General features: G+C 40.9%; 1 protein-coding gene across 2 annotated transcripts in view; it reads left to right on the forward strand.

The window, feature by feature from the left end:
• The window catches only part of SNCA (synuclein alpha), a 64,282-nt gene that overhangs the window by 33,227 nt on the left and 5,644 nt on the right, over positions 1–25,411 (forward strand). Inside the window, exon 5 of one of the 2 annotated variants that reach the window (XM_040064347.2) lies at positions 20,575–20,997. The exons of the other annotated variant lie outside the window; for it this stretch is intronic. Coding sequence (XP_039920281.1) covers positions 20,575–20,616 — 42 coding nt within the window. The 3' untranslated portion in view covers positions 20,617–20,997. Of the gene's footprint in view, positions 1–20,574; positions 20,998–25,411 lie in introns of those variants that run through there. 2 annotated transcript variants of the gene reach the window in all.

Genomic DNA, 25,411 nt, shown 5'->3' on the forward strand with positions numbered 1-25,411 from the left:
CAGCATTAACTAATTACCTCCAAGTCCAATCCTTGTGGGGAGTAAATCACTTCACCTCTTTCATGGCTGGGGAGGAGGATGCCTTGTGCCTTGGTGAGTTGGATTGAAGAGCAGCACACAGACTGGTGTTGGCCTGAAGCTGCTGTGTTGGCACTTCTCTGTACTTCTAAGTGTGGAGCAGATGCACAAAACCCATGTTTCAAGTCATGAGGGTTGTCCTCTAAGCAGCCATGGTGCTTTCCTCATGTGCAGTCTGAACTGTAAGTAGAACACAATATGTATTTTAGTAGTCTTTGAAGATTGATGTAAAGGCTGTCTGAAGTCACACTGTATCCAAAAGAGTGTACTTTGGATGGAGTGGAATAAACACTGGTGTGGCATGTGACTCTCATGTCAAAGATGCAGGGCATGGTCTCTCTCTTCACTTGCCAGGGGGTATTTTCAGTCAGGAGACTTCCTAACCAGAGGTGTCAGAGCCATGGTATGAAAAGTGCTGTTTCCCTGTGGTACCTCTCAACTTGTCGAGCAATTATTTGAATCTTTGTAACCCTCTGCAGCCAGTGTCCCCCTTGAAGATTTTTTTTGTGGCACTGGCAGCTGTATTTGATGTCCTTTAGGTTTCATCTGTGAAGACAGCTGATCTATCATTCCTTATCTTGGTGCTGTTTAGCAGCCAAAGGTCAAGTTGATGAACAAAGAAATATCGAATCGGAGCTCTTTGAGGTGATCTTCATCCTGATGTTTTGTGACGTTAACTGAGTTTCTATTTGCACTTTTTGAAAAATGTGCCCCTGGTAATGAAGTGGGAAAGGGGAAATCCTACACTTTTATGTAACTTGCTCATCCAGTAGAGCTGTGCTGGTCTTGTCTTTGAATGATCATAAGAAACTGGGGGTATGGGGGAAAGGATAATCTTTCAGTCTTGGTCCTGGTAGCCAACTTTTTCCTGTAGTACTTTCTAATACTTATTTCAAAACTTTTTTATGCAAATTTTAGCTGTTTAGAAAATTTAGCGATATAGTAACTTTAGCTGTTGTGTCCATAAATGTGTGAAGAGATTCCAATTTCTATTAATATTCCCATTATTCAAAATTATTTGGCTGTTTCAGCCTATCAGTTCCTCTGTCTGCTGTTTGCAGTTTATTTGCCCTGTGCATTTGGTCACTGCTTGCACGGAATGTTCTTGCTCTTGGATAGAGAGTCTTCCAAGCTCACAAAGCCTTTTTTGAAGGAACTGTGCAACTACATTACTGTGTGCATATTTGCAGTGGCTTTTCATATGTATGATAATAGAATGTAAATAAAAGGAATGGTGAATGCTGTTGAAATGGTTACAAGAACTGTGTTTGCATGAGTGTTCTGAAATATTTCGTAAGGGTTTACTGTGACTGCAGCTTCTCGTTGATACTTTTTAAAACAGACATTGTAAAGACAGTGTCCTCAAGTTGTCGGTATTGTGAGCTTTAGCTGGATGCTGGTTTTGTAGCAAGACTTACTGAGATAGTTAATTTTGTTGACCTTTAAGCTCTCATTCTTAGTTTTCTGTCCTAACAGCCAGAAGTGAAGGGGAGATGTGGTATCTCTGAGCTGTCATTTGGATATTGGGGGGATTTTACACGTCTAAGTTAACAGTTGCACTTGGCTCACATTTTCAAGATTTCCTGCTGGAAATTGTTGTGGGGGGGGAGTTTTATGTGAGATTTTAAGCTTACGAACAAATTATTTCTGGGATAAATTCTGTGAGTTTAATATTTGAGATTGTTTTTAGATTCTATTCTGCTGCCAATAATCAGAATTTCTTCCACTTCATTACCACTTCTAAATCTGTGACTAGTATGCTGTCTTTTCTCTCACAGATCTTTTAAGGAAGATATTTTTAAAAAATCCTTTTAGTAACTGATGAGACACCTTCCTTCACACTGAAACACTGTCATTTATTGTTATTCTTTCTTTACAGCTTAAATTCAAAAGGCTTTGGTTTTTTAATAAATCAGTTTGAATTAATTTTTAAATTAAGATTTTTGAGGTACAACACCAGCTGCCTGGGTAAAATCTAACTAGATTAATTTAACTGTGCACCCTTAATCGACTGATTTTTTTTTTTGATCCTATGCAAAAGAAGCAGTCTTGTCAGGCAATATTTGCTTTGGTGTTTTATTGCCCTGTGCTTCTGTTTCCATGCAGGAGCAGAATTTTCAGCTGTGTGTAGCTTGTTGGCCTTTGCAGTCAGTGCGAGAGTTACTGATTTTCTGAGATGAGTTTTAGTGCCTCTGGTGCAGTTCTCAAATCCCCACCCAGACTGTTGACTTTCTGCTCATGAAGTGCCAGTGGTTGTCACTTGACTTTCGTCAGTGCTCATTTTGGACCACCTAAACATCTGGTCAAGTATTTGATAGAATATTTGGTCAGAGGGTAATCAGAATTTCAAAAAGTCTTAAGGTATTTCACTTCTAGGGGCTTGGGATTTCTTTTTACTTTGTTTGTGTAGGTTTGTACTAGTTATTTTACTTCTTCCAAAGCAACTAGAGGGAAGGTTTCCTTCAAATGTGATGCTCTTATTCTAAGACTGTGAAAGAGAAGCAATGTTTGCATGAGAAAGTGGAATAACATATATATACATTTTAGCTTTGTAATGATGCAGTTCTCTCCCATCAGCCTCTGCTTACTGTGCAATGGGGGCCTATTTTTGGCAGAGGAGAAGCGATTTAGTGAAGATTTATTTGCAGATAACTTTGCAGTTTCAACTATTTCCCTGTAAAAAAAACCCTTAAATTGCCTGTTGTCCTGTTAAAAAGCACCAACTAATTGCTTTGTTTCCCCTCTCAGCAGCAATAAAATAGATTATATCATTTTAGCATTAAAAATTAGGTCACTGTCCAAGGCCATTGTCAAGTGACCCATTATTAGGATTCTAACTTATGGGTGTCTAATCTGAGATTACTTATACTGAAATAGGTATTCTTAAAGTGCTTCCTGTGGGGCTCTTCAGTGTTACTAATTCTGTACTGCTCTTAAATGAGCACAGCTTTGGCCAAGACGTCCAACAACAAAAATTCCTCCAGCTGGTGATTAAAACCCCACACTCCACCCAAATGCATGCCATAAATAAGTGACATACTCCTACCACAACAAAATTAGTTGAGGAGAAAAAAGACTGGTAAAACTTGTAAATGTCATCTTTGTTAGCATGGGACATGTAGGAGCCTTTTCTAAGAAGGAGGATTCAGTGCTCTGTGAATAGATGAGTACAGTATGTTAAGGCTTGTGAATAACATAGTAAATCTCAGTGTCTTGCATTATGCAATGTGATGTTGGGAATGTTATTTCTCACTGCTTAATTTGTAAGAAGTACTGTTCTGCCAGCTACAATGCAGCACTGAAATTGGTGCTCCTTTGGGGAAAAGGAAATGAAATAGAGTCACCAGTTTCATTTGTTTGGGCCTGTGAGAAGGATGGGATTTTGTTTTGTTCAAAACAAACACAGTACAGAGTTGTCAGGGGCTCCAGGGACCCCAAGTGAGTAACAGTGCGAGTACAAATGAGGGCAAGTCAGACAGAAACCTTATTTAATGTGGACCTAGTGAGAGAGCACTGAGATGGCATCTCCCCCTCTCTGGTATTACCCAAGCTCACAAGTGGGGAGTTGGGAACCACCATGGATTGCTAGCTTTTAGTGAAAAGGAATGTTCTTTTAGGTAAGTGTCTTGGTTTGCAGTGCAAGATGTACTCTATTCCCATCTGTTAACACTGTTAGAAGAGGTTTTTTATCTCATAACTCCTGGGGGGAAAGGGGTCGGGAGCCTTCTGTTAATGGGCCATCTATTAAAACCAGGTGAGGCAGTTTTCTTTATCTCTTCCACGACCCATCCTCCCTCAAGTGGGATATCTGCTGTTCATGGGCCATTGAATCTCTGATGCATGACTGATAAAATTACATCATCCTGTTTGGAGATGCTCCACCCAGTGGGAGGAGCTAAGCATTCCTACCTGGGTAAAACCTGAGATTCAGAACAGCAGGACAGTCTGTTTTCCACTGGATTCCCAGAGGAAGACTGGACCAATCTTGCCACCACTGGACCCTTCTATGGGATTGTCTCTAGTCCAGCAGAACCACATCTGTCACTCCAGGAGGACTTAACTGGACTGCTACCACAGCCCTGATGGACAGGGTGTCAGGTTGTGTTCTGACCCTGTCAACGTTTTTTTTTTTTGGTGGTGGTGGTTTGCTTTTTTGTACTACTACATTTTTAATATACCTAGTAAAGAACAGTTTTTCCTATTCCCATATCTTTGCCTGAAAGCCCTTTAATTTCAAAATTATAATTCAGAGGGAGGGGTTTACATTCTCCTTTCCAAGGGAAGCTCTGGCTTTTCCCTGGCAGACACCTGTCTTTCCAATCTAAGACAGTAAGATAGACTTAGCCAGACTCTTCAGTTTTAAATACTAATGGTTTCACCACCACACAGTCATTGAGAGAAAGCAAGGGGCATGTAAAATTGATATTTTTCTAAAGACTCTAGCTGTAGCTACTAGGGTGAAAGGAATGAGGGTGATTTTGGAAATTGAGGAGGTGAGATTTTTCCCTGTGTTGGCTTAATAATTTCCCTTACAATTGCTTAGAGTTCAGCATCTTTTATGTTTCAATGAAGTTATTGCCTGTTAAAGTACAGTTTGATACATAATCCTGCAAGCCTTTTAGGGTTCTTGGTAATTTTTTTGAATGACCTGAGAAACTCTTCGTGAGTCAAAAAGAATCAAGACCAACTGAGATTTAGAAGGGGAGTAGCAGGGAAATATAAAATGGCCACAATGTGTGTCAAAAATCTCTTCAGTGAACATCCTAGTGATGAGTTCTGGCTCCTGCAGGAAACTGGTGAAGAAATCACTGCACCACTAAAACCTGGGAGTGCATGCTCAGCCAGCACAACCCTACTGTGAACAATTTGAACACAGCATCCGCTACCTGGTGAAGCCTGGCCTTAGAGCTTTGCTTTTGTGGTATGGGTACCAAATGTCCCGAGGAGGAACATGCAACTCACAGGTGATATGCTTAGCTATACCTTGAGGACCCAACTCCACATCCTACAGCAGCTGAAAATAAACCCACATAGTAATTTCAGCGGAAGAGAAGATGCTGGTACTGCGTGCTCTCCACCTTAATTTTTCTTCTTCTACTGAGGACAGTGAACAGAAGTGTCAGGTATTACAGAAGCAATGACAGGTAGTGTAGTTCCTGCAAGCATTCAGTGGACTATTTTTCTCTGGTTGAAAGCATGGGAGCTGAATGAATATCAGAGTTCATAAATTACACTAAGTAATGAGGGGATGTGGCCAAAACAGATACACAACTTGTGACTAAGGTAATGATGGGAGCTGTATAACTGGGAAAATCTGTGTTTTTATGAAGAACATCATGTGAAAATAATAAAAACATTAGTTCAACAACAACAACAAAAAAAATAAAAGCAGTGTCAGCATGTAAAGTAATCAGCAAAGGTCTGGCAGGCTATCTAATGCAGAGAATGTGCCTGAAAAACAAGTAAAGGCTTCCTTTTACTTCAGGAAGAATAGGAATTTGGCCAAAAAAAAAAAATTAAAAAAAAATATTCATCCTGAACCACATTATTTGGGTGGTGCACAAAGTTTCTTATGGCTTCCACTGAAAGCCTGTTTAGCTGAGGAAAACTTGTTCTGTCCATAGGATTTATGTCCATTTTCCCTGCTAGGGACAGGGAGTGAGCTGTGTGTGTGAAGCAGGTGCCTGGAGGGTTTTCTTCAGAGATGAGGTGTTCAAAGGACAAGGATAATTTTTCATATGGTGAAATTGGGCAAGATAGAATATATGAAGGCTTTGTCAAAGCATCTTTAGATGAGCTGGAGTGTTGCTATGCTCCTGGTAAATTTTGGACATGTGATCATTAACAATTAGATGTTCTGTCCTGGGAAACAAGCGGAGACACTGGCAATAATGCAGGATAAATTGCTTGATGGCAGACAAGCACGTGACCAAGAGAAGCTCCACAAAAATACAGGAGGTGACATTTGCAGCTGCTGACCCCACAGTCAACTCTGTGCATCCTCATAGATGTCAAAAGAAAATCAGAAATGAATATATTGTGTTGTACTGCAAAAAAACCCAAGTAATTTCCCTGAATTGTTATTCTGGGGGAAATGGGGACAATGATACTCAGTTAGGGATTAGTGCAGGAAGCAGGGAAGAAAATTCAAGGTGGGATGGATCCAAGTAAAACTTTTTCCAGGTTCTTTCAGTACTGGTTGTAAATTAAATGGCTGATACTGAGCCCAAGCTGCCTCTGTGACAAAAAGGATCACTGAAACAACTTCTATAAAAAGACAGTAACTTAAGGGCATGTTGAAGGCAAAGTTAATTTTTAATTCGAGAGCTTAAAAGGCCTTGGAATGCACTTTGAGCTTTGAAATTTAGATCCATGGACGGAGGCTGCTAGAGAAGTAGGAGGAACAGTTCTGGTCTATCAGAAACTGTCTGCAGCTTTGCAATTAATCACTGACAATCTAATCAGTCTTTTTTTCTTACCTGCGGAGCTGGTCGGATGTTTCTGACTTATCTGTGTAAAATATGAGCTTGGCATGCCATTGTAAGCAAGGGGGGGACTTCTGCAGAGGTGAACATCAGTACAGTGGTTAGTAAAGGATTAAGAAGGCTGAGATTCATGGATGTGGCTGACTGAGGTGTATAGACCTAGTCTGATCTCACTTTAACTCCATGACAGAGCTTGAGCACTGCTCTCCCAAAAATCATTCCTGTGCAAGACAGGTGAGGCCTGGATGTTTTGTGCTGAGTCCTCTCTTGGCCAGAAGGTGACTAAGTTGAAGATGGAGTCCCCCAGTAACTGGGGCTCTTAACATAATGGTAGTGTTAGGAAAAAATTAAGAATTGAGGCATTATGTGGAAGTGATGGGAAGAACGATTGAATGTAAGAAGGTGTCTGAAGCTGTCTTACTAGCTTTGGGGTTTTGCTTTTATTTCTTTCTTTATCATTTGGAGTAGTTAAGAGATCCCTTTCCTCACTTCATTCACGTATTTTCCATCAGAATCTCTAGAGAAACAGAGCAATCAAAACCAAGGACTAATAGTTTCATCAAACCTACTGTGAGACTTTCTTTCATTATACCACGGTTGTTGGATGAGTAATGATACCTTCTGCTATTTCATTTATTTTTTCATGTTGATTTAATCCAGTAAGATCTTAAGAGAATAAATATTTCCTGTGCTATTTATGTGTTTTGTTTACATGTGTTCTTTTCTTTGATTTTATGCTGAATTATTAGATGCCGAATAGCATAGAATTATTTTCTATATTTAAGTACATCGTTTTAAAGAAGGAAAAAGTATAAATCAGTAAACTTGTGGATGTCAGGATAAATTTCTTTTAAAAAAATATTATTTTGCAATTGATAGGAGCTACTTTTCCTCTTTGTATGGTGTTGCTAGGAAATGGCTGTGTAGGATCCCTAATTATTCCCACTTTGCAGGCATCAAGACACTTGGCTTACTACAAAGAGATAGGACCGTATTTTTTTTGCCTATGGCAGGGACTCATTCTTGGTTTTTCTTCCAGTTCTTCTGTAGCTATTTACTGGCGATTTGTGGACTCTCCTTATGTGGTTATTCTTAAAAGCCACTTCTTCTGCTCTTCCTTGCTGTCCACTGCATATCCTCTCCCCCCTAGGACCAAGGCTTTGATTTCCCCATGGCTCACCACAGGGTAATTGAAGGACTGGAGATGTGGAGAAAGATGCTGCCACTGGCCTTTTTCTTCAGCTACTGTATGCTTCCTAAAATTGTGATATTTTCCTATATCACAGCCGTTTCCTACCTGCTTTCACCCGCACTAACACTCAAGTTAAAAATTCTGGTAGCGCTAGAGCAGTTCATGTGATGCAGATACTTTGTGTTAAGGCTTAGCAGCATCTTATTTTGCTTTTTGTTATCATTTGTAAGCATCCAAGACTGTTAAGCCTATGACACGGGTGACAGCTCAATCCAGAATTGACTAAGTTTTTGGCAGTTATGGCCCTGACTCTGGATCTGAGCTTTTTGCTTAATGCCAAGTATGTTAGCTCCAAATGGTTTTGGTCAGGTAAAATATAAACTTGAAAAAGTGACTGTATAAGAGATGTTTGTTTTCTTTTTGGAGAGCTGTTGTGGTTTGGAAGATAATTAGTTCAAAGATGCCTTCTAGACATGTATCGGTGACTACTGTTAATGGCAGCTGTTGAATGTTGCCCAGGTAGTAATTTGATTTGCAGTGGATTAAAAAGATGGGTTCCTGCATATGTGGATGTCTGTCTGCTTCCCCCTAACACCTTTACTGGCAGTAGCGGCTGGAGATCAGCCAAGCAGATCATCTCGTGATCTCTCCTCTCTTCTCATCCTTAAAACTAATGTCTAAAAACTGAGCATAATTTAAATGATTGGTTTAGATTATCTGCACTGACAGATATACAATTAAAAATCTGGCCTGGTTTTCTGGAAGGACTAACTGAAGAGGGTATTCTATGATAAATAAGTTTCTAAAATGCGTCTTGTTTTTAATATTCAACTACCCTCTGCTCTGATATTTCATCCAAAAAAATTCCCTACAGGCAACTTAGTTTCTTGTCTCTACTGGCAGAGTTACTTGCAGTGGAGAAACTGTCATCATATACATGTCCAATGCTTAAGCAGTTTTGCTTTGCTGTGCAGTTAAATTATATTGCTAAATATAATATACCGTATAAGATTTAAACTTTTCTATTTCCACAATATTTTACACATTTTGCCTGTGCTTTCTTAATCTAGTGTAATATAATAAGGAACTCCTGGGTTTGATGCTGTGGGCTTTGTTTGACATATCAAATAAATGTTTTAATTGTAGTGCTGCTGTTCTATCAATTTCTGTATTTCCTGCTGTGAAGAAGCGTGTCTTGGTCCACATGGCTCTCAGGAAACCTCTGTGTACAAAACTGTGTATTAGAAATGACAACAAAAATAGTTGTAACTTGGAAAATAGACTGAGGCTTGCTGCTTGTGCATCAGGAAAGCACTGAACTCATCAACTAGTTAATGAGCTTAGTGGTTTTCAATATGGGGGAGAAACGGTTTTGCTTTGAGGCTGCAAGGAGAGATGGAGGTTACTTCGTAAGAAATATTCTGATGTTCTGAAATCCTGGTCTTCCCCTCTCTCTTGGCAGAGGCAGGGGAGAAGCTGTAGCAGTAAGAAAATTACTAACTCTGCTGTTTCAGGTTGTAAAATATAGACAGGAAAAGACTTCAGACTTTGAGAAATGCATTGGACAAATCACAGTGCCAGAAAGACCAGGACCTGATTGTGTGAAGGACCAAGTGTGTGCTTGGGTTCATTCTGTGTAGGTGTATGAACTCAAGGGTGTTTATGCAAAAAGACCTGAGCAGGATTTGGATGCCAGGGTGCTGTGGTTAAGTTAAGCATGGGTGCTGGCGCTGTTGTCAGTTTAATCTTCCTCGTGGAAGCCCCAGTGCTTGGGCCGAGTGAGGGTTGTGGGGATCAGGGCAGCATCATCTTCTTTCAAATCTCCTTGTGCCACCTACCTTGGCTTGTGCATATTTGTTCCTTAACATGGGTGGCATTAAAATAGCTCCTAACCTGAGGGCAAGTACTCTGTTTTCTGGCTGTGATGGATGCTGTTGGTGGTACAGGTCTTTGCGTGAGTCAGACATGAGTCACAGAGCCTCCCGCAGAGATGCAGGCTGTAACATGCATGCAGAGAACAGAATGCTTTCACACAGCAGCCCCTGCTTGCCAGTTCGAGCAGGGCGATGAGGTTGAAGACTTTGGATCTTATCAAATGCCAAGGATGAGGTTTTTATTGGCACCTGTGCTAGGGATGCAGTGGGGAGAGAGAGCAGGTCATAATGGATGTGTTTCCCACCTGCTGGCTACGTACAAAGGGACCCAAGTCATTCAGGTCCTAGCTCAGCTGTGCCGAGTCATTGAGAAACACCAGTGAGCAGCATTTCCTGGGCTGCCCTGCTCCACCAGCCAGCCGAGGTGTGCCGGTGCCTCTCCATTGCCGACTGTGCTTGTCATGAGCTGCACCCTGGTCTCAGCAGGCAGTGGGCAGCAGCATACTTTGTATTTCAGAACAGCAAAAGCTTTCTTCACTTTATATAAAAATAAAAGCTGTGTGAAGCAGCTGAGTGAGATGTAATCCTGATAGTGTAAAGTTGGCAAGAGGGGCGGAGGCTGCACTTTTTCTCCTGGATGCTCCCATGAGGAGATAATGAGACTGGGGCTCAGTGTTGGAGTATTGCCTGGCTTCCAAAGGCACGGAGTTCAGTTGACTTCTTTGTCAGGAGCTATGCCTGTGTAAAAATGTGGCTTGCAACAGGACTTTTTGGATATTCTGTGGTCATAGTTAAAAGCAGGTTTTTGAGAGATTCAGTATGCTACCCTGGGTCTTAAGTGTGGTGTTATCCCTTTGGTACCTCTGTGGAAACTGAGCTCATCTGAAAGATAGCTCCTGGAGTAACTTGAGATCATAACAAATTTTAGCAGTTACACCCTATCTAAACAGCTCTAACTTTTCTGCTTTTCTGAGCTGCTGACTTGCACCAGTTTTCTCAGGCATTAAGTCTATTTTTTTTTTCAGTTTAGTTTAAATAAACTGCCATTGTATAATTTTGATTATGAGAGCTGAGAGCATAAGAAAAACACTCAATATCATGAGGAGGGTGACTAATGTTGGCAACACTGGTGATGCTGATAGACATTAGAAGATAAAAGAGAGCAGATGGTGTTTCATGGCTTTTTGAGTGCTTTGCTTATCTTTGCATCTCTAATGCAGTCTTTTGAAGAACATTACCTGAATTTAAACCTTTTTCTTCTCTTACCAAAAGGAAAAAGTGAGATTAATCATAATGTTTTCAAAGCAGGAGATGATTTTATGGTCACATCTGGTACCTAGAGTGCTTCTGCATGTGTGCAGACATTTGCACTTGGAAGGCACTGCTTTGTCTCGGCAGTGAGCATTTTATTTTTGACTTTTCTCTCCAAGGCTTCCCAAAGAAAACAGAAATCACAAGTAAACCTGGAAATGCCCTTGACTTCAAACCCACGGCAATCCTCTGGGATGATTTTGCATTGTAGCAGTGCAAAGCACATCATTTCCAAGTGAGTGTCAAGAAGCAGTCTGGGAAATGGAGAGGTTATCCAGGGAAGGGACTAGGAGCTGGTTCCTGTGCAATTTGTAAAGGACAATCATTAGAAGGCTTTTTTTTTTTTTTTCTCTTGTGCACTTTACAAACTTCCAAATAGGCTCTTGTTCAGCAGGCATGTGGCATTGAGAGACAGCAAGTAGCTACACAGTCTAATAATTGATGGGAAAGGACAGGAGTGTTGTCAGAGAAGTGCTGGCATATCTGTAGTTTCCCCAATCTGGCGAATGCAGAGTTAAACCTGTCACTGACTGTACAAAAAGCTTGAACAGATTCTGTGTGTGTCATGGGAGGGTGTGATAGATCTGAAGAAAGATTATATTTAGAAGGTAGACAGATATTGGTAGAGCTCTCTGAGGAACTTGATCCCAAATGTCAACAAAACTTTTATAGTAAAAAAAAGCAAGTTTTTCAGAATGTGCTTTACTGGTTGAAGAGCTGCATTGCAAGAATTGCTCTGGGTGTAGGTATGTCAATAAAGATGGATTGGTGTCATGCTCCCAGTATGTACCATGAGTACAGCAAAACTTTCTGGTGGAGGTTTAGTCTGGAACTTCTGCAGAGTGATTTCACCCAGCATTTTGTCAAGCATGTGTTCAGTGCAGGTAGCTCAGGTGTGGCTGCAGTACAGTTGAGCTACAGGTTCAGCTCTGGGAGCAGGAGACTGAGCCCCAGGCAAGAGACCATGACCTTTTGCAGAACAGAGGGCCCTGGGACCTGTGGCCCAGCCAGGGAATTGAGCACTCAGGGACACAGCAGGAGCTGAGCAGCAGCAGACCTTCCTGCCCTTAGATTGTGAGAATATAAAAGACCAGGGGCTCCTTTTTTCTAAGTCTCTCCTCAGAGACACCAGCTTGAGCTGTAATTGTTATTATGCAGTGATTGAGGTGCTTAAAAAATGGAGACATTGGTAACTGTGCTGTGTGGAAATCCTGTGTGGCGTCTGGCTGGTAAGGAAAACTGTACTGTGTGAGTGTGGGGGGTGCAGATATGAAGGGGACTCAGTCCCAGCTCAGGTGGTGTGAGTGTTGGACAGGGAAGTGTCCTTAACAAGCTCAGTCGCTGAAGTTAATTACTTTAAGTTTTGTCTTGTAGAAAGACAACTTCTAACTGCTGTTGATTAAATATGGGCTTTTGAACAGTGTCAGATTGCCCTGACTAAAGCAACGTATTATGGAAGGCAATAAAGAGTTGCTTTATTTGAACTCGAAAACTCCTTCAGTGTTTTCATGAGTACTCTTAGTGTGCTGGGATACTTTACCAGCCACTGGATGGTTGTCCTGGTTTGGGACAAATTTGGGAGAAAACCCTTGTATAGGATCCCTCTAAGGAAGCAAACCCAAGTGGCCCCTCCCTCCAACCGGTCCGGTAAAAAAACCTCTTTGGAGAAAAGTGGAAAAAACTATTTTACTTAACAAACAAAGTGCATACAAGTGTAAAGAATGAATAATATGAAACAATAAAACCTCTCCTTCTGAAGTGAGATGGCAAATTGAGAAAGTCCTTGCTGTGGGTGTAGCTTGGCTCTCTCTCTTAGTGCCTCTCCTCAGTCCCGGTCCCTCCGGCGCTGCTGGAAAATGCCGAGCTCCAGGCCCCGGTGGGCTGCAGGTGCAGCCCCCAGTGCTCCCCTGGGTTTTCTGTCCAGAGCAGGTTGAACAGTTCCAAGAAAAAGGAAAAAAAAAAACAGTCCAGGGAACTTCTCTGCCCTAGCTAGCTGAAACTAACTAAAAGCAAAAAAAAAGATCTCTGTCCTGCGGTCTCTCCAAGCCTCAGCCAAATACGCTGTCCGCAGAAGAATGTGGAGGAGCCAGGCAGTTTTCTCAAAACAAACTCCGCGCTTCTCCTTGCTCTTAGAACCAGTCTTAAAGGCACAGGACTCGACAAACAGCACAAACAGAACAGATGATTGGGGATACAAGCATCATAGAGTCACCCTAGGACAATGGTTTACTGGGACTTCAAGCCCTGAGTCAAGTAAAATATGGAGTTGATGAGATGAAGCCACAGCATCGGTGTTGCCCAAGCTGGAGTGCTGAGTGGAGTTACAGGTTTGGTCAGTAGTGCATTTTAGCAGATTTTAGCTTCTTGGTCAGCATTCTGGAATTGCACTGGGAGCTATCCAGCAATGAGCAGGGCTTGGAGCAAGGCAGGTAGTCCTTTGGGGGCGTAGAGGGGAGAAGCTTCACTTCAGAAGTCGGTCCTCTTGAGTTTCCTGTGTAACAGGGGACCATTCCTTATGCAGTGCTAACTGGGCTTGGACTGCTCTTACCCAAGGTGAAAACACAGTGAGATGTGGATGGTGAGGTCCTCGCTGAAGGGCCATTCACCAGAGGAGTGCTGGGATTTTGAGGAGCAGCAACACGTGGCTGCTGGGTTTGCAGTTAGTAATCCTGAAGTACAAAACCAAAAAAAAAAAAACAAACAAAAAAAGAATGTAAAGCAGAAGGGGAAACAAAATGTATTTCAGGCAGGAAGGCAATGCTGCCTGTGACATGAGCTCAGCTGATCTCTGTGTTGTCAGCTGTGGGCTGCCCCTTGCTACCATGAGCTCAGGTCTCAGTCTGTTGTCTTACAGCAAAATGTATTGCTCATATGTAGCATGTCTAAAAGTAGATTTTTCTGTGCCGGAAAGGGTATTTATTTTAGGCAGGCAAGGGAAGAAGGAATCAACACTTCCTTTAGGGTAGCTGCAGACACTTGTCCCATGGAAGGAAACTGAGTAGTGTTTTCAAGACACAAATGCTGGGGAGTTATCCACAGAGCCTGTTACATCCAATCTTAGTGGTGTTGCAGGTTCAATCTGGCAGTCCCGGTCAGGGGAGAAGCTGTCTCCTTCCTTTGTGGAGACAGCTATATGTGAAGATGTGGACTTTTGGCTTGAGCAAAGCACTTCTCATGAACTGAAGTTACCCAGCTCTCTGGGAACTGGTGCTCCAATAATACAAGTAGTCTTGGTAGATAAGCAATCTATTGGGATAGATAAGTGGTTGATCATGGGGTCTAAAGTCAGTGCAACTGCTCTGGTATACACCTGCCAAGTACAGGGTTCTAGATGGATACCCCACATGTGGTATCTAGTGTGTGTTTTAGGGGAGTGATGTGCCAAGGAGTGGTACACCCTTGATGCACTGCTTGCATATCTGTCAAGTTTCTGATACATATCTACTGTGTCTGGGCTCTAACCTCTGTATCAAATGGCTCACCCATCGAATGATGGGTGAAGGGAGTTAGAAGGGAGAGTTGTTCTTTTAGTCTCTTTTCTCTCTCTCACATTGTCTGTGTGATTGACAGGTGCTTTGACATTTTATAAGAGAAGAAATTGATGGTCTAACTGGTGGGTGGACATAAATTTACGTCAGTTACAGGCTGTTAGTTTTTGCTAACAGTGCACTTTGCTCTGGTGTTTATTTGTGTGAAACCTATTTTAAGCTAGAGTAGGAAGCCCTACTTTGTAGTTAGCGTTAAAAAAGGTCATCTGTAAAATGGAAAGAAAATGAAGTTATTATGGAAATAATTAAGAAACTGTAATTGAAATCCAAAGAGATGTAAAGAAGGAGTTGCGAATATAATCTAGTAATGGCTGGGATACAAGAGAAAGTGCCCACAGACCATGAAAAGTCAGTGCTTCCTCATCACAACCTGCAGCTCTTCTCAGTGGCTTTCTTATTCTCATAACACTTTATAAAGCCTTTTTCAGAATGTTTAGAGAGATTTTTTTTTTTTCCTCCTGAAGGATAAATCAATTTGAAGTACAGTGCATTCATTTTTTACTCTAGGTTTTTCATACTATTGAACTAGCTAATCAGTGTTTTTTCTATAGGAAAGGAGGACTGGGCTGTGGTACAGGGCTAGTTCTCTGTCTGAGCCTGTCTCTGGGAATGCACAGCAGTGACCTGCTGACCACCCATGCAATTAAAGAATCATATTTTGAAAGCAGTTATTTTGGCTTATAAAAGATATCCAGGAATTCCCCAACACTGGGTTGGAAAAACCAGATTCTGACCGTAAAGCATTTTTTGGGAAGTCAAAGTCCTTGCTGAAGTGTAGGGCCTGACCCACCAACTCTTTCCCTGTGTTTGTAATGCTGAAGCCTGAATTAGTGGGGGACTCAGAGCAAACTGCCGAAGCCAGCACACTTAAGGTGATTAATGAGAAGTCTGAGCTGGTGCTTTACGATGAAGATGAGTCATTAATATAACAGGCGTGCTAACGAGCACGGGAGAGAGTTTGTGTGGGAGGCTGCAGGAGCCATCTCTCCTCAGGCTGCTGGCAGAGTTGAGCCAGAGCAACAGGGCTGGTTACAGCTCAGTGCTCCCTGGTGCTTGATTTCAGCTCCCAGGTTAGAGAGGCGCATCTCCTCATGCAGCTTGGGGAATATTATGATGAGAGCAATCACAGGCGCTCCAGTGGGATTAGCCGGGCAGTAGGGGCATTGGTGCCCTCGAGGCCAAAGCCCTACACCTCTGCAGAGGGCAGTGCCAGTGCTGCCTTCGACAAGCTGAGCATGTCTCCAGCCAATATTTGCAAGGCACTTAGCTCTGAAGGGGGACAGAGCGATTAAAATTTATTTTTTAAGCCCCCAAGATGTACATGTGCTCTGTGCATGCAGATTATGTATTTTGTGGAGTTCACAGCCCAATCTTTTGTCTGTTTATATTGGTTCTGTCTTCTTTTTTCATTAGTTTAGAAGGCAGATCAATTTTTAATTGAAAGGATTTGCTTTTTTCTCTGAGGAAAATGGTGGGCAAATGGTGATACATTGTCTTCACATAAAGGAAGCAGTATTAGATTTGAAACCAGTTAAACCATCACAGAATGGAAAAAAAAAAAAAATCCTTCCTTCCTGACTGCTAAATATTTATCAGGCCACTGAATGATCAAAGGTCCCTTTAGGATTTTAAAATGACAAGATAGGAGCGAGTTTAAATTCCCCAACATTTGCGACAGCAAGAATGTGAGAAGCAGTGTCAAATGTTTGAAGTCCTCCCACTTGCACAGCGATCACTGAGTCATTTTACTGATAGAAGCCAATTCAGAATCCCTTCTATAAATGTTGAACCAAACTCAGCTGGGAAATGGGAGCATCACCCACACAACACAAAGCACTCTAGAGCGTTTTTCCTCTGCACAGGATAATCAGCAGCAGTTATAAAAAAAAGTCAAGCGCTGAAGGGATTCTGTTCGTGCAGTGAATAGTCATTGGGGGAGTGTTGTCTCTTAAGTTTGCCTTGACTTAAATCTTGGTTTCCAAGGGGTTGTTGGAGCTTGTGTTAGGAACACATTTCATTTGGATACTGTCTCTTTAGATCTGAATGCTCCTATTGTAGTGAGGGTACAGTAGAAGAGCTCACTTGTCACTGGTTTAGTCTGGGAGATTACAGATGGATACATGCTGAGTCTGTTTTACTGGATGAAAGTGGTTTTCATCAAATTTCCAAGATGTCCTACCGTACCATGTTAAGTAGTTTGATTTTTGGCACTTGAAACACTTTGGATTTCTGAAGGTTATTCTTGATTTGCTACAGTGTTCTGTTACCATTCAACCCGTGTAAAAGCTTTGACTTCTGTGGAACTAACTAATTGCTTAAGTGCATGCTTGAAAATCTTTTGCTGAATCAAATGAACAAATTTAATGAATTTACAATCAATTTAAATCCTTAAAAATAGTTCAAGTTGAAGTAGATCAGCTTTTAAGCTTTCAGTAGTAATGTTATTTTAGGCTTCTCTTATCAGATTGCTTACATATTTGAAATGGTTGAAGTCCAGCTGGCAAGTAAGTACAAGGAGCCAGACAATATGGTTTATGTTTGTTGTTGTTTTTGCAAAGAACACATTGAACTTATTTTCTGTAATAATCTATTCAGAAAAATCTTTCTGAATACTCGAGACACTGGTTCTTCTGTAAACACCTTTTTGAGGGTGCTAGATGGTCCAGAGTGCATCCTGGCAGAAGTGACTTTAGGTAAATGTAGTCCACTAAGCATCCTCACTCTGCATATTTATGTTTGAGATGTTGCAGGTATGGGAAAGAGGTCAGTCACATTAGAGCGGTCAGCTGTTGCTTTTTCCAATGCCACTGCCTTTCTTGGATAATTCCAGGCAGATGAACCAGAGAACAAGGACCAGTTGGTTTGTCTGCTTGTATCAGAAATGATACACAGATGTAAGAGAAATCACTGCTTTTTACGCTGCTATGTTTCCTCATTGAATCTGCATGTTAAACAATGCTTGTTATGGAATAGTAAACACATAATTTGGCTTCATGCTAAACAACTACAAAAATTATCATACTTTAATGAGAGCCACTGCAATACCTCTATTGAGGGAATGCACAAACACAGATAACTGAAACAGTTATTTGGAGGTTGTTATTAAAAGATGATGACACAGCATAATGCTGAATTTTATTTAGTTTGTTCATGTCAAAGTGCATTTACTCTTAGCCTCATATTCCATAGAAGCATTTTCTAGTATGGGTCATTTCTAAAATGGTGTTTGCCCATAAACTCACTAGCTGAGTGCCTAACTGATACTGCTTGGGCTTTTAGAAACGCTTAGGCGTCCAGCTGCGGCAGTCTTTCAAGTCAGTTGTGTTCAGATCTGCATGGGTGATTCTCAGATCTGGCTCTGATTCTTGTCCAAATGTTCATCAGGCAGCATGTGTACAGAAACATCTTTAAGGCTGGTAGCAAGTAGGTTTTTGTGTTGTTTTCAGACTACAGGGAGTCATATCATAAGTACACATCTTTGGCAGGATGAGTCCATGCTTCAGTAACTCTTTGTTTCATCCTCAGTTCTGAAAATACAAAAGAGCAGCATTTAGGTTCTCACTATGATGGAGGAAATGTTGTATTGCTTCAGGCAGTGTATTGTTTTTCAGGAACTGCTAATGTGGCTCATAGGAGAAAGAACTGTACCAACTGTAATTAATTTGCTACATGTGTTCTCTCACTCCTTCTGTGTTTTAACCGAGTGTTCTTGTCTCATGGAATAAGCTTTGTTGGTAATCGATCTCATTGATGTGACATATGTGAAGTTATTCTTCTTCAGCTTCATCTGAGCTTCCATAAATCACATGTAGCTGACTGTTATGCCACGAATTGGAAGAAAAGTGGTTTGGTTTTTCCTATTTATCCCCAAAGTAGATGGTGTAATGAGCATGATTACTAGGCAGTATTTCACTCAAAACTTCCTGGCAGAATTGTGGCTTTACCTGCTATTATGGATGTTATGAACAGAATAAATTCTTTTGTCTCAACTACTTTTTTTTATGTGCAACCTCTATGGTGTGTATGCATCACTTCTTTCTCTGATATGCTTAAATGTAAATGGGGTGAGGGCTGGAGTATGATTAGAATCCCCTGTCTCAAATCAGGAGAATAGATGTGAAAAGTGATATTTCCTTTTTGTCCCTAGTGGCTGTGGGACTGACTGCTTCCTGTGATTTCTAGTAGTTTATGGTGATAATGTCACTGTGACTTAAATGCATTCCAGGGGCAGCCCCTGCTTAGCTGGTGAAGTTTGGCTCTCATTAAAGTATGATAATTTTTGTAGTTGTTTAGCATGAAGCCAAATGATGTGTTTACTATTTCATAACAAGTATTGTTTAACAAGCAGATTCAACGAGGAAACATAGCAGTGCAAAAAGCAGTGATTTCTCTTACATCTGTGTATCATTTCTGATACAAGCAGACAAACCAACTGGTCCTTGTTCTCTGGTTTAGTTTGGGGAACTACTGTGACTAATAGTAAGAAAGAACCAGAGGGAAAGTGTCATTTTAACAATTCTAATAACTAACATTCAATGCTTTGATCCTTTAAGAGCAGCTCTGCATTTTAATGTCAAATGGTTTAACAGAGTTTATTAATAGAAGGCTCCTTCTGGTAAAAACGGTGCAGCTACAATTCCCCTTTGAAGTTTCATCTGAAGCTTGGCTGAGATCATCATCATTTCACACTGGTTCATGTAGGTTTTGGACTTCTGGCACCACTGGGGCTTGCCCTCCTTTTCCTTCTCAGCAACACAGGAAGCAGCATCTCTGCCCCACTTGACTCTGTTCCAAACACCAAGCGGCCACATCCCAGCTCTCATAGAGAATACCACAGGTACCAAGGTAGTGGATGCTCCACATGTTTTTCCTAACTGTGTTGTGTGGACAGAAAGAGCTGGGTTAGCCCAGAGAAGACTGATATGAGTCAGGGTAATATTTTTTCCAGGGTCAAACTTTTGTTACTTTAAGGCTTTTAAGTGGCTTTTCCCAGACATCTATTGGAAATGATTTGGGGAAAGCTGACACTGCCTGGAACAGAGATGCAACTTGAGTGACTCCTCAAAGCCCATCTGAACCTACTCTTTCATGTGAAGTAGTAGTGAAGATTTTTCTGGTGTCCACCCTTTTTGGGGCAGCAGCAGATGTCTGAAAAGGGTGTCACAAACCCAGGCTGCTCTCAGACATAGAGGTGTAAGTGTGGAAATGGCTTAGTGAAGGGGAGAGCTACACCAGGCTTCTATAGATAATGATAGAGCAGAATTTGGCCCAGGAAACTGTTGCTTTGAAATCATGCAGTGTAGTGGATGGCAGACTTCAGTCTGCTGCTTTCTTGCATCAGAGCCAGAGGTGAAAAGCCAAGATAACAATAGCAGTGCTGGGGGAGGAGGGAAAGGCAACACAAATACTCAAGTATTGTATATTCATGCACTGGCCTTTTAAGAGTTTCCTTGTGTACTGCAACTTACTAAGTAGACTTTATTAAGACATTCTTTCCACTTAGTTAAAAGGAGTTATTTCTAATTCTATCGGAGAAGAATAAGCTCAAGCGATGTTTGTGATGTTTGTGTTTTGTGCCACTGAACTGTGAAGTAACCTTTCCCAATTCAAGTGAAAGCTCTGAATAGTTGTGTACTTGCTTCTAGATGAAGAGTGTCACTTCAGGTTTATAAATTTTAAAATGCAGGCTGTCTCTCTAGTCTTTTATAGTGTTTGATCTGCTGCTGAAGAGATCACAATTGCAGGAAATGCTTCTGAAACCTTTCTAGTTCAAATAATTGTTGCAAGTGGGGTTTTTTTATTTCCACAGCAAGTGCTGGTCTTCTCTGTAGGAGAAATATATTTTAAAATTCCCCAGCTGGATGAAGTGATGTAATAGGTTGGAACTGAATGAATGTTTGAGATATGTTTACTGATAATAACTGAAGGGTGACCACTTGATTCATAGTGTGTCCTGTCAATCAATTCCAGCCTTTGAAGGTGGCATCCTGCCACTGGATCATCTGTGAGCCCACAGCTCATTGTGCTGGAGGGTACAAGCAAATGAGTCAGTGCTGATTGCATTAGTTTGTCTGCTCATATTCCAGGGAAAAGCAAAAGGGAGCAAAACCTGCCTTCTCACTACCTGAAGAGAGAATCTTCCCCTTTAAGATCTTCCTTGCGAGTGGGTGAAGTTGCTTCAGTGCTTTGTGACTCCAGTCCCAGGAGAGAGGGTACAGAGCTGGAACACGTGCTCTCTCTGGGGCCATGTGAGGGGGAACTCATACTGTTCATAATGCCCAAGTGAGGCTGAGCCTGCATTTCTGTGTAGAGAACTTTTTCTAAGAGTGGGTGAAATAGCTATGGTTTAGAGGGTGCTGTTTTAGATAATACAGCATTGAATCAACTGTTTGTGTAACTTGAGAATTCTTTAAGAAGAAATTTTTAATTTCCTTTAATTTTTTCTTACAGAATATATACTCATTGAGTCTGTACAACAACTTCTGGAGTTTATCTGTACTAAAAATGTACTTAACAGTGAAATGTGATTATGATATTCAAACTGTTTTAAATAAAGCATGGTAAATTAACATTGCAGTTCTGGTTGAGACCATACTATTTAAAATCGTCTTCACTGAGCTAGTAGAGCCAAATCTGACCAATATTTCTCATTTCTATGCTAATTTCCAAGCTGATGTGTACCATTCTTCTAGGTAATGTGGTCTGTCAAGATCATGTGTTACATTCTGGTTTTATTTAATGAAGGTAATGTTCAGATATTGTCCTTGGAGGTCATTCTTGGTGTAATGGGTTCACACAGAATGGAGAATTCTCCATAACAGAAAGGGACAGATGGGTTTAGCTAATCCCATGGAGCTCCTGACAGATGTAGCATCTGACAGATTCCTTCATTTTTCTCTGTGTTCTAGGATGTGATAATCCCTTCTGTTTTCCTTTGGCGTCTCCCAACATCCCCAGACAAGTGCACTGTGTAGACTGAATTCTGTACTCAGGAGAAGGCCCCCGAGGGCTGGATAGGCCTTTTTAATACATGAGAGAATGGCTTCCTTTTTTTCACACTAAGGTGATATTTTTGGCTTTTTGGCTCTTTGTACTTATTTTCTGTGCACTGTTTGCCCATTATCTTTGATTTGGTGAGTGCCTAGGTGACACTTGCTCACACATTTTCCAGTTGAGGTGCATGCTATTTATTTCAGTCACTTAGTTTTGTAAAGGTGCATTTGAGTTATGTAGTAAAAACAATAGAAATAAAAAAGGCTGTTTATTGTTCTTACTGCATAAAATCGAGCAAAGAGTTCAGTGCAATCATTGACCCTTCTTCCAAATCCTTATTTGAATTAGTGGTATTATTTGACTGAAGATTTCTGTGGAACTGCAGTCTGAAATTTCAGTTTTGAGTGTGTAAATAACAAAGTTGATAGTGGATGTTTGTTGTGTATAATACGACATTGTTCAAGCAGGTCTGTTATTCTAAAATATTGTTATTGCCTTGTTCAGGAGAATGCAAAGAGAGGCAGATCTGGGCCACATCTCTGATGTGGCATCTAGTTAGCATTACTCTTCCTATAAGTAACTTCAGTCTTTCCAAATTATGTGCTCCAGCTTTTTCTTTCCCTACTCGTGGAGTTTTTGATGTCGCTATGGATTCAGGGAGCATAAAAGGATGGAGCTGAAAGGGCTGTGACTCCTGGATGCATTCACATGCATTGCTGATGTCACATTGACTCAGCCCCTAGGCAGCCTCTTATTTTAAGTCACCTGGAATGGATGCACATGCTCATTACTGTAGAAATCATACAAACGTCTGGCCTGTGCAATGAGCAGGTTCTCCATGTAATCCTCATTTATCGCCAAATAGCAACACTCCTGCAACTCTAATTAGGAACTTTACCAGCCTGGTTAATGCAAACATGAATCTGAGTTTCAGCAAATTTGATTTCTTACAGAAAAGTTCCTGTTCTATTCTGAAGTACAATCTCATCTGTACAAGTAATACTGGGGGATATTAAAGGGAAGAAAAAAATATAAACAATCTATGTTGTACTGAAACATGTTTTTCAAGGCATTTACAGCAGTTTGTAATTTGTTGTAAACAGAAATTATTTGTAAACACCAAGATGGACCTGTGGTTACAAGTTACTACAGACTTTGTTCCTCTATTAGCCTCAGTTGTTTTCCTTTTCTCTTTCATCATTGCCAACTGAAAGGCATAAAAATGCAAATCAGAATGCAGCCTGTAGAACTTGCAGGTGCTATTTTAGCCTTTTGTTGTACTAATGCTGATATTTATTTGTTTTATTAAATGTCTCTTCTTCATTTCAACTCTCCATTTGAGGAGAAGGAGGGAGACAGTCTCATTCCATTCTTGGTACTCTAAATGAGTTGTGCACTGAAACAGCTAGTTTCTTTCACACATAATATTTTCTCATCATTTCCTTCACATAGGTGTTCAGCTTAGGGATAATTAAAACAGTTTACTTTATTTCTAGCTAGTGCACAGACAAATCTCTGGAGTGAAACAAGTGGACTGATGATGATGCTTTATCACTTACAGTTGAGTCTAGGAGGCACTGACTATTGCAATGAGGGAGCAGGAGCTTTAAAGCATCCTAAGCTGACCTGGCAATTCAGTTATAACTGCATAACTCAGTCAGTTCCATGAATAAAATATCTTAGGACTAGGAAAGTAAATGCATTTAGGCCATTTTAGCATACCTTTGTTTTGCCTGTTGTTGGATTCTTTGTTCAAGGGTTTCTCTCCCATCCAGATAAGCTGGGTTTTAAGGTCAAAATATCTGTAAAAGAGTGGTTACCAAATGGGGAAGACAGTTTTGGGGTTTTTTTCACTTCAGGGCAGAATCCAGGTGGAGTATATTTTGGAGAAGAAGGAATGCCAATTATTTTCTTTTCAAAGGGGAATTCTAAGCCCATAAGCACAGCAAAATGTTATTCAGCGTGTAGCAGGATGCAAAATTGCACAGGAACAATAACAGCTGCACTGGGGGTATAAAAAAGGAATCCCAAAATTTTACTTTAAGCTCCACCATGTAATGACTGACAGCTCCTGATAAGAGCTCTCACAAGGTGGGTAATACCAAAATGAAATGGGCTTAGTCAAGCTGTAGGAACATGGAGTTACCAATTGTAAGGGCTTGATAAACAATTTTATCCCTAAATAAATAGACTGATCGCTAGTGCAATTATCCAGACTGTAAAAACAGCAAATTCAAAAATTCACTAACACTGGGGTAGAATTAACAGGTGAACCTGCAAAGATGTACATGCCCATGGCTGTCAGGCAGGCAATACTCTATCAGTATATGATAACTTTTCAAGGTAATCATGCTTTTAGATGTGTATTTTCCTATTTTGAGCTCCCACAGGTATCAGCTGTGTGTATGTACAAGAAGTTGGAGTATGTTAAAATTGCTTTGCATGGAACATTTGGTTGGGGTCTCAAAGGGCTTTCCAGAAGATTACCTTGTAAACCAGATTTTTCCCTATTCTAGTACACTGCTTTTTCCATAATGCCTCTTGCCTTGCTTCATAGCTTTTTTGATTCACAGTTCTAATTTGATTAATTTACGCAGATTTGATTTAATTGAATTTAATTGGTTGACAGTTTTACATTATGAAACACTCAATAACAGACTGGCAAGTGATGTAGAGTGACCAGTGGTCATTGAGTTTTAATAATCTATTTTGTTGAAATTAAGTATGACGTCTCAGGTTACATTAATCTTTTAGATGTTTAAGGCAAGCCTCACCTTATTTATTGTGGTCAATAAGGCTTCCAGCTGAAGAAAAAGTTCTCCCACAATATCTGCATGGGAAATTTCATAGAAGTCCCAAGAACAGCCAGAAAACCAGCAATCATGAAACAACATGGCTGTTTCATGAGATGTGAGTTTTGGAGGGGGGAGTTTATCAGTGAGTATAAACACCTAGTGGGGGTGGAAGTAAAGAATGTTGAGCCAGACTCTTCAGTGGTGCCCAGTGAAATGGCAGGAAGCAGTGGGCACTGAATGAAATGCAGTGAACTCCACTTAAATGTAGAAAAAAAAGGTTTTCACTGTGTATTTAGTTGAACGCTGCATGGGGATTATCCAGCGAGGTTGTGGAGTCTGTCTGTAGGAATGGTGAAAACCCAGTCAGGAGTGGCCCTGAGCAACCTGTTCAAGGTGAGCAATTTCTGGCGATCTCTTGGGACCCCTCTGGTTTGTGGTTTCCAGGGTGATTGTCTCTTGCCAGTATAAATGTTCTAAGAGCAGACAGTTTTGTAGCCTGGTTTATTTATCTCAGGATGTAGAATCACTCCAGAAGGAATTAGTCTCCAGTGATCATGAGAATTATGCATGACTGTGAGACTCCATCAGTGTTCATAATGGAGAGAAAAAAACATACTACCAACCAGGGACATGGCAAAGTACAGTGTTTAGATCAGACACTAAATTACAATAATAATGCTTCCTTTTGAAGTTGCTCTTGTCTCTGATTTGGGATAAATTAGCTTCTTTCTGATGGCAATAACTTGGCATTACAACAGCAACATGTCTCCAAGAGGACAGAATGCACGCTCCCGAAGGCGACCCTTTCACTGTGTCGGGCTGGTGTAGGAGCAGTACCAGGAGTGGATCACTTGGTCTGTTTTTCGTGGGTAGAGGATCTTAAACAGTGCACCAACTCCCTTCCACCAAGAGTGTTATGAGGTGGGAAAAAGAGTGGAGGGAAAGAATGGAGTGCAATTTTCACCAAAAACCTTGAAACAACAACGAAAAAACCTGTTTGGTGACGTTTACATGGTAAAATGAATAGTCCTGAAGTTTTGTCAAATATTCTCTGTTTTAACAGGGACAAGTTTCCTGGAAGAGTTTTTAATTAGTTTGATTACCATTTTATTGCAAAAGGGTGGGTTATTTCATG

The sequence above is a fragment of the Hirundo rustica genome, chromosome 5, assembly GCF_015227805.2.
Source record: "Hirundo rustica isolate bHirRus1 chromosome 5, bHirRus1.pri.v3, whole genome shotgun sequence".
Classification (NCBI taxonomy): domain Eukaryota; kingdom Metazoa; phylum Chordata; class Aves; order Passeriformes; family Hirundinidae; genus Hirundo; species Hirundo rustica.